The sequence below is a fragment of the Helicoverpa zea genome, chromosome 8 (assembly GCF_022581195.2).
Source record: "Helicoverpa zea isolate HzStark_Cry1AcR chromosome 8, ilHelZeax1.1, whole genome shotgun sequence".
In the NCBI taxonomy this organism is placed as follows: Eukaryota; Metazoa; Arthropoda; class Insecta; order Lepidoptera; family Noctuidae; genus Helicoverpa; species Helicoverpa zea.
The window spans coordinates 8,964,402-8,973,195 of NC_061459.1; the positions used below are offsets into that span (position 1 = coordinate 8,964,402).

Below are 8,794 nucleotides of genomic sequence, written 5' to 3' on the forward strand. Positions count from 1 at the left end.
ATATGTTATTGAGAAAATTTGTTATTAAAAAGTTTGTTTCGTTTAAATGTTGTAACCTAGAAGTAGCTTGCAACTGACTTTCAGTATCGGTACGTTGAAAAGATAAGTAAAAAAGTTCTAATTAGATATTAACTTTATTTTACCGTTCGTATCTTTTAACGTTCGAAGTTCCTTATAAAGAAAACTAAATATCTAGATAAGATTATAAAGCTAAGTACCTGTTCTATTCACATAAAAGCCCTGAGAATATTTAGGCTGTAAAGTCAAAGCCCATTTCTATTTACTTACGTCTGAATTTATATAAGGCCTGACAAGACAAAAGAAACCTATTAACACAATAAAACTGTTGTAAATAATGTGTTTGAAAAACTAATTGATACACACTACAACTTGTTTGAACTCACGCCATTTGTAAGGCAATGTAAAAACCAGTAGGAATAATGCAGCCTGCAAGTTTTTCAAACAAAGAAATAAAAATACCAACAAGTCGATTCAATAAATAGTTTTAATTTCTTAAGCTAAACTTACAACTAATTAAGGTATATTTACAATATCATCGACTCGGCCGATAATACAAAATGCGTTCTTACAGTTTCGGTAATATCAGTAAAAGGTAACGTGTACTATCGACCATTTGTTTTACAAATTACACTAAAAGTATTTTATTAACAGCCTTATACCAAACAATCATTGTCTTTGAAACCATCGACACAATTTAGAGGTATTTTATACAGTCAACACTTAAAAAGTGCACTTAGAAATAAAAAAAAAAACTCCCCGTTCGAATATGGAACTTCATTCAAAAGTTAAGCAGTCATATGTTTTGTCTGCCTACAAAAAGTCAGTACAGAAATCCAAAACTTGATAAATTACCCCGCAATTAAAACTAAGTCTTAAGATCTAATATTGAAGGCACTATTGATTTGACTAGATATACAAGAGTCTTTTCGTATGTTTAAACGATAATTTGCACTATTAATAAATAATGAACTTCGTTTTCGGAGGGTTGGTTCCAGTTGTGTCACTCACAACGATACATCTGTGAACAAAAGAAAATAAACATTAGTATTGAATATTAAAAAACACAATTTTTCCTAGTAGGGTTAGAGGGTCAATATGAAAAAAAAAACAATTGGAAATTATATCTGTGGTAAAAAAAATATTAAAAATAATGTTGAAAATGTATGTCAACTTACATGATTGTTATTTCTGTTGCCACCACGAGATGACGTCTAGCAGCTCATCTTCGTCCATAGGGCCGAGCTGTTGTTGCGTCGTCGTGGTGACCTCGTAACGATCAGCTGAGTACGCCGACGACACCCCCGATGAACACTCAGAAGGCGCAGGGGAATCTGGCTTCTCAGAACAAGGTGATCCACTTCCATAGAAAAATCCATCGTCCATGTCTATTGAGGTCATCGGTTGCAAAGTACTACCATTTGGAATATTTTCTCTATTTTCCTGATCTCTTGTAATACCTAAAGCAGCGTCGCTTTCTTCAAGGAGTTGTTGCAGGTACCTTATATATTCAACCACCATCCTTAGTGTGTCAACTTTGCTGAGTTTCTTCCCGGACCCTCTTCGCGCTCCACCTGATAAGGCAGCAACAACCGAGGCTGGCAGGTGTCGGCGCAGCGCGTTGAATCCATCATTCACTTGCTTCACACGATTACGTTCCCGAGCGTTACGTCTCGCGATGGACGCGGCCTGAGGTCCGGTGTAAGGGTTCGTCCTAAAGTGCACCTTCTTTCTGTACTGTAGATTTGGCGGCGTATCGTGTGTGACATAATTTTTTTCAGGAGCTGGTGCAATAGGTACATTCCTCTTCTCTGTGGGCGTCTTCGTTAACGTAGCTGAAGGATATCCGGACGCGACGACTACGTAGTTCGTCTGACCTTGAACAAGTTGAATTTCTTGTAGCATTTTACGTGCGTACGGCGCGGGCGGTCACGGCGAATACTGAGCACGACCGGTCGGCGCGGCTATCGGAAAAGCACTGCGCGATAGGGGAAGGTTTTGTGGGAGCTTTCGGTTAGAGGCGAGCGCGAGCGGCGGCAGCGGAGCTTCACGTACAAGTGAGTCGCCGGCGCACGCGCACGCGTTATATCACCTGCGCCGGCTGCAAAAAATATAAATTTTAAAATTCTCTTCCCCTATTATTTTCGATCATCCCTTCCCCCTGTACGTGCGGGTCCGTACCTGGCATAGTGGTTGGGAAGTGCGGCGCGGGGAGGGTGCCTAACGCGTGCCCAGTTTTTTTACTGTTGACCACTGAACGCATAACATAAAATACAAAATGAATGGCTTTCGTAGTAATGACTTGTAACACACATTTTCAGGATCAAATTCTTATGGTTTCTCTACCTGCTATGTACTATATTGCTCTTATAAATAAAATGAAGAAGTACATTTTATTGAAGAAGTTTATTTTTACAGTTTTATTTAAGTCACCATTAATATTTAAAGAATTACCGTTAATGTACTGCCCCTAAAAAGGATGAAGAGATATTGTCACATAATCGGCATATCGATGTCTTTATATTTAAAATAAATCAATCGTCTTAAGAATCCACATCAGTATTATCAGTTTCAATCTCATTGAGTGTTTGAGTTTAAAGGTATTTCTTATAAAGGCAAGTCGTATTCGAACCTGCTGGATAAAAGTCGCATCAGCGTTTATCGCTACATTATCGATAAAATACATTGACATTTACGTTAATGAAACCAATTCTTGAAATTGGGGAATGGAGCGGTGAAGTTGTAAATGTAATGAAATTACTCCTATTACATTTGTATACGCATGTAGACTGATCCTATAAGTATTGTGACTTGATTAAAAATGTTTACTTTCTTAATTAGTTTAGCTCATAAATGTTATATTTTTATTAAATATAAAATTTGTATATAATATTTATATTAAATATTACTACAATCATATTTAGCACTTTAAGACTTTAGTGCTTCTGGCTTTAATATTGTTACATATTTTTTAACGTTTAATATTTTATTGGAACCGGTTTATTTTCATAGTGATAATAAAATCTTAGTAATATAGAAGCCGTGACTACAACTTAAACCATAATAGATAAATTATTACAAATAACTGAAGATAGGAACGGTGTTTAACTAAAGGTTATGTTAGTACAGGTTCTACTACTAACACATATTTCTATAAATACCTTTAATCGACGCATCCCCGAATTTATGTTTATTTGTCCTTTATAGCATTCTTGAAATACGTTTTAGATACTTTGGGATACTTTGACAGAATTTTTCTATTGGAAAGCTAATGAAACATGGTCATTTTTTCCTGTTGAAATATGCCAATACCGTTCGTGTGAGCGTTGCCGCCGTGGTGACAGCTATCGGCGTCTTCACCAGCCCATCATCAATTAGATTTAAAACACGCTATGAATTGCACTTCTTAAACTTTATTTTATTTTTTATTTCGTCGGCCCTTTGATCAAAGCAACCGGCTACCGTCAATTCGATTGCGTGAATCGAATAACTCCCATTCTATTTCGCTTTACTAATTGAATCGATATGGTTGTTTCGATGTTAGGTATTTGTTTTCATTAGTCGATACATACTTTGTTCTGTATTAGCGGTTAATAGGTCTCGATTAACGATTTTATCGAGTTATTTTCTAAGGTTCGCTCGTAAAACGTGTTTGTTTTATGGTCTAAGTGTTGGTTTTAATATTTGAGTTTCACATTCTGAAATAGTTGCGTGATTGTGTACCATACTTGGTTTACGTAGTTTTTATTTGACATGATTTCAAGAAAACTTTTTTACTTGATCTACTTATCTTGTATTAGATTTAAATTTACTTTAGTAATAAAGCACTGGCCAGTCATCTTGTGGGGTTGAACCCCGTGATTTTGTACCGGATATGACCTGCGGGGAGGTGCTAATGGGTTCCGTAAATTACCGATATTTTTTTCCTGTTATGATTACTACGAATTGATCCATGTTCCGTTAGGGTTACGTGACTGGTTAGGGGTTAAATGGAAGACAATGGAATTAAAGTGTAACCCCTGCTGATTCAGAAAATATAAAAAGTATATATGGTATTAGGGATAATAAACGAAAGTAATTTCATTTTGGTATGAAAACGGTGAAGTGCGTTCGATACATTTACCTAATTACTTGTCATTTACATAGTCGCGAAATTGTTTGGATGAAATGTTTTAGTATTCTGTAGGCAATATATTGCAATAAAATATGTGTACTAAGTAATAAGTGTAATAACTTTCACCGCTCCCACAATTATTATCGTCATTTAAAACCCATTCCATTTCATCCCAACCGCAGGAGCCACATTATACCTCGATACTAATTCGATATTTTTCATAAATAACTCACGAGGTGTAAACTTAAAAAGACAACTTAAATCTCTTACAAAAGGCTCGTATAACGTTCAATGATTTCGTTAAGTTAACTAACAATAAGCTTAAGTAACATGTTAAGTCGTGTAACTTGTCCAATAAGAATGCGACTATAATTCGAGTCATTGTGTTCGGGATGTAAGGGTGGGTAGTATGTACCCCGTGCGCCTACGCAACTCATCGCACCACCCACGTAACTGGTTTCAAATTAAGTACTGTAATATTTAATGAAATTGGTCTCTTTTGTGCTTTCTTATTACAAGATGAGTGTGGGAAAGTATTCGCACTATTATAGTGCTTCCAATTTTTTTTTGTATAAGAGACCTTGTCGTCACTTTTATTTATTTAGACATGCGTATTTCCTAATTTAAAATCTTTCTATAAAACTAGAAGTTGAGGTAGAACCTGAATTGTTCAGAAAACGAGGAAAATTATTATGTTAAAAACTAGCGTAAAAAATGCAACGATACCTACATTGAATAATATCAGACTGACGTGTGAAGCTATGTTTATTATTAATCTACATGACCCTTAAACTATACATGTCCCCCTTTTAAAAACTGTCATAACAATATCAATTATTTCACCTCCCGTGGAGCAATTACGACTGAACAAATTGTTCCCACTGTTGTGACAGATGATTGCGAGATAAATAATGCTCTAAAATTGCCATATATAGATATTCCAAGGGTTCAAAAGTATCTGGTGAGGACGCTGTGCTTAGTAAGAGTACTTAATAGTCTTGATTTTGAATTCGTATTTAGACATAAGTATATGTAACTATTTAACTTAACGAATATAACGGACTGGTGCATAGGTGAGCTGTCAGTTGAAAATACAGGTGAGCTCATGACTTCTGAAATAAATGCAGATCTTAATGTTCAGAATACTCCATGTGTATCATGGGTGTTATCCTACATACACCAATTTAAACAAATATCAACTATTACAACATAATAAAACAACAAATCGATTTAATTTCCCCATCACACACCGGATATTGTGTGACATTCACGAGTTATTTGAGCAATTACTACAAATAAAACAATTAGGTAAAACAAATGACGTGAGATGCGGAACATCGTGGGATATGGGGGTGAAAACTATGATGATGTGATGATTATGGGAATTCTGTCATCTGCCGCGCACTGAGTTACGCATCGCTGGCTTGGGATTGACGGAATGGAAAATACATTAAACGTAAATAAACATAAAAATGAGTATTTACAAAAGTATTCCGTTAGGTATACAATAATGCCTATTTGCAATAATATCTATAGGTACCTATCAAACTTTAAAGATTGAAGAGATGAGTTTACACTAGTTCCCATTATACCTACCGGAAAATCTAATTTCACCAACAGATTTGTGCGAAACTACAGGCTTACAAAGGTGAACAGATGTAGTGTGTTATGTATTAACACAGATTTGTAAGAAAATTCGTAAGGAGCTACGGAGGCTTTGAGAAGATTTCCGTTTTGGACTTGATATTTGTAGTCAATTATTATCATTGTTATTTTCAGCTTTTCTCCACTTTCGATAATTGAAAAAAATACCACAACATACTGTAAGTAAGTTTTTTATACCAATATTTGAGACATAATTTAATAAATATTTTTGCTCGTCATGCTTAATCGGAATCGAAAGGATCGATAACAAGAGTAACTTACATTAGTAGCTCCTAGCTTCCAGTTGCGGTTCAATGAATACTTCAGACTCATTAATGCCATGTTTAGAAATTATAATAAATCATAGATGTAAGCCTCGCCGCCATCGATCACACAATACAACTACCTGATTCGAACCCAATATCGTTTGATTAACGACTTGTTGAGTGACTCCTATTCATCGAATCAAAGGGCGATCGTATTAAGTATTAATAAAGGATATGTTTAACATTTCATATCAAGCGTGGTTCGCTAACAATGAGCGGGCATTCCTTTTCCTAGGCCAAGTGTGATGTATTGGAAATTTGAATTGATCGCCATGATACGCGGTTCGATTGTGTATCACTAGTTCATTCTATTTCAATGATTTTTATTTTCAATTTATGAAAAAGTAAAGTAAAATACACACGAATCTCACTATAGGGCAATAAGCACAGGACGAAAATAAACTCATTACTTAGCTTTCTTTTTTAATCGCCTTTTTGATATTTATTTTTGTCGCAAAAAGCACTTAAGAATCTATCACGAGATAAGGATAAGACGAAGAAAAGATAAAATGGGTCGACAAATAAAACCAAAAATCCAAAGAAAGTTCGCGTACATTAATGGAATTTCTAAACACTTTTTACCCATGGGAATATACTTGTTTTCCCACCTACATGTGCTAGGACAGATAACACACGTCTTTTAGACGACATCCGAAATGCAAATAGAATGTCTGGAAGCTTGTACGACAGTGACACAGGAGCTATCGGGACATCGTATCGGTCGCCGTCGCCGCCACCTACTCGTGACGTGACACGTCGGACGCTCTGACGTCGTCGTATCCGATTTCAACGACACCCCGACACCGATTGTGACCGAGATACGATTCGGCCGTGATTCGATTCGCTTTGACCAATCGGATGCGATTGATTGATATTCGAATTTTAAGATAAAGATTTGTTTGGCGACAATGATGTTCAATGTATTGGTAGGAAGTCAATAGGTGGCTGGTTGGACTCGGTGATTTCCTTTGTTGTGTCCCGAATTACATGACAGTGTCTGGTTCTCCAACTTTTATTTGGAATTGATGAATTCTTTTGGACAATAAATAAATAGTAGACTTTATTTCTGTTTTCCTATGTAATTAAACGTCCAAAATAAAAATGTTTTCCATCTTAATTATTTTTGTCAGTATTTTAAAAGTCTCGATAACGAGTAAACGTGTATCATTTAGTACGTTGTATATAACATAACTGAGCCTTTGGACATGTGCGATAAATAAGGCTGGTTTAGGCAATCACCTCATTTGCCGACAAACAAGGCTTGTAGAATTCGTTTATAGGTTTACGACAGCTCGTTAGCTGCGGCGATAAGATGCCCCTAAATAGATAATTAGTATTGTTTCCTTATATCAGTTGCTATTGTGTAATCTTTTTTACTGTCAGTTTTATTGATTTGAACGGAATGGCGACGCCCAAAAGATCGACATCTCGAAGTGTTAACAGCTGAGGAATGAGCAACATAAATAAACCGTCGAATACTGATTGCCAATAAACAAACTCGATATACGTGTTTAATATTTTTGTATCATTTAACTCTGACTACAGCTGACAAAATGCGAACAAAACAAAGATCCGTTTTGTGCGTCACCCAATAAATGCATATAGATAAGCCTGCCTATTTATACTTAATACCTATCATATATGTATATTTTAAACCAGCTAACCTGACGCACAACGTACACCTAAGCACGCATAGTTTCTGTATATCGCTGCCAAACAAGTGACAGCAGCATAAAGTTAGTTCGTAAAGTTTTATTACATGTCATAATTTTCCGCGCAATTTTCTTTATCTTCTATATTATAACAACCTTCCTCTGACAATAACAAGCAACACAGCGGAACAAGTTGTTGGCAAAATCATATAGATTCATTTTTAGCATCTTTTTCAGTATCAATGTCTAATGTTGTTTACATATTAAGTACCTACCTACATATATGTATTTCCCTATTTTAAGTCCAAACTTTCTCAAGCGGAAACAAAAGCATCCCCAACATCGAAAAAAGAAAAAACCGAGCATCTGCATCCAATCGCAACGAGGCTCTTAATCTGATACCATAAGCAGAAATATTGATGGAAACAAAATTTCTCGTTAAACGTTTCGAGGAGTACCGTTCGGCGCGTGGCAGTCGTGCGCCGTCTTGCCCGGCTCGTTTAAAGCCATACCTTAATTACGGCAAGGCGTTATCGAGTAAGAATGTGCACACGCGACATTGGTATTAATTTTAATGAAAGAAGTGTGCGCTTGGGCAGCACCTGCCTGAGTCGACGAGTCGTTGGCTTACTGAAAACTACGCGACAGGGAAATTCGTGGAGTCGTCGGTTTGGTTTTTTACTTTGATTGTTTTGTTTCACAGATTTTCAAATTGTTTTTGTTTGGTAATGCTTAATGTTGTAAAAATATTTTTGTAAATGAAATAGATATCTTTTCTATATTTAATGATCATGTTGGTATATAATCCGTATTATATTGAACTGTAGGCTCCGATTTGGAACTAAGTGTGTTAGAAACAGGTGAGCACTGCAATTTTCTGTATACTTATTACTGGACAAACATAAATGTAGAATCATTAATATAAAATTACATTTCTTTTTAAATAAAATATAAGAAGGCAACTCCATGCACGTCCTTTTCATAATTATATCAGAAAAATGTAAGGCCGTCTTCGACCGAAGTATGCCCTTTTTATAAGT

The 8,794-nt window shown here is 35.8% G+C and overlaps 1 protein-coding gene across 1 annotated transcript; it reads right to left on the minus strand.

The window, feature by feature from the left end:
• Positions 1-487: 487 nt before the first annotated feature.
• LOC124632448 (achaete-scute complex protein T3-like) lies at positions 488-2,059 on the minus strand. Its single transcript, XM_047167296.1, has 2 exons — positions 1,197-2,059; positions 488-1,039 (listed from the first exon to the last, which is right to left on the minus strand). Exon 1 carries the CDS (start codon positions 1,921-1,923, stop codon positions 1,204-1,206), a length of 720 nt encoding a protein of 239 aa, XP_047023252.1. The 5' UTR covers positions 1,924-2,059; the 3' UTR covers positions 488-1,039; positions 1,197-1,203.
• Between the last annotated feature and the right edge of the window lie 6,735 nt (positions 2,060-8,794).

What these genes read in the sequence shown, in the direction of transcription:
- LOC124632448 (XM_047167296.1), bottom strand. Translation starts at nt 1,923, where the DNA reads ATGCTACAAGAAATTCAACTTGTTCAAGGTCAGACGAACTACGTAGTC.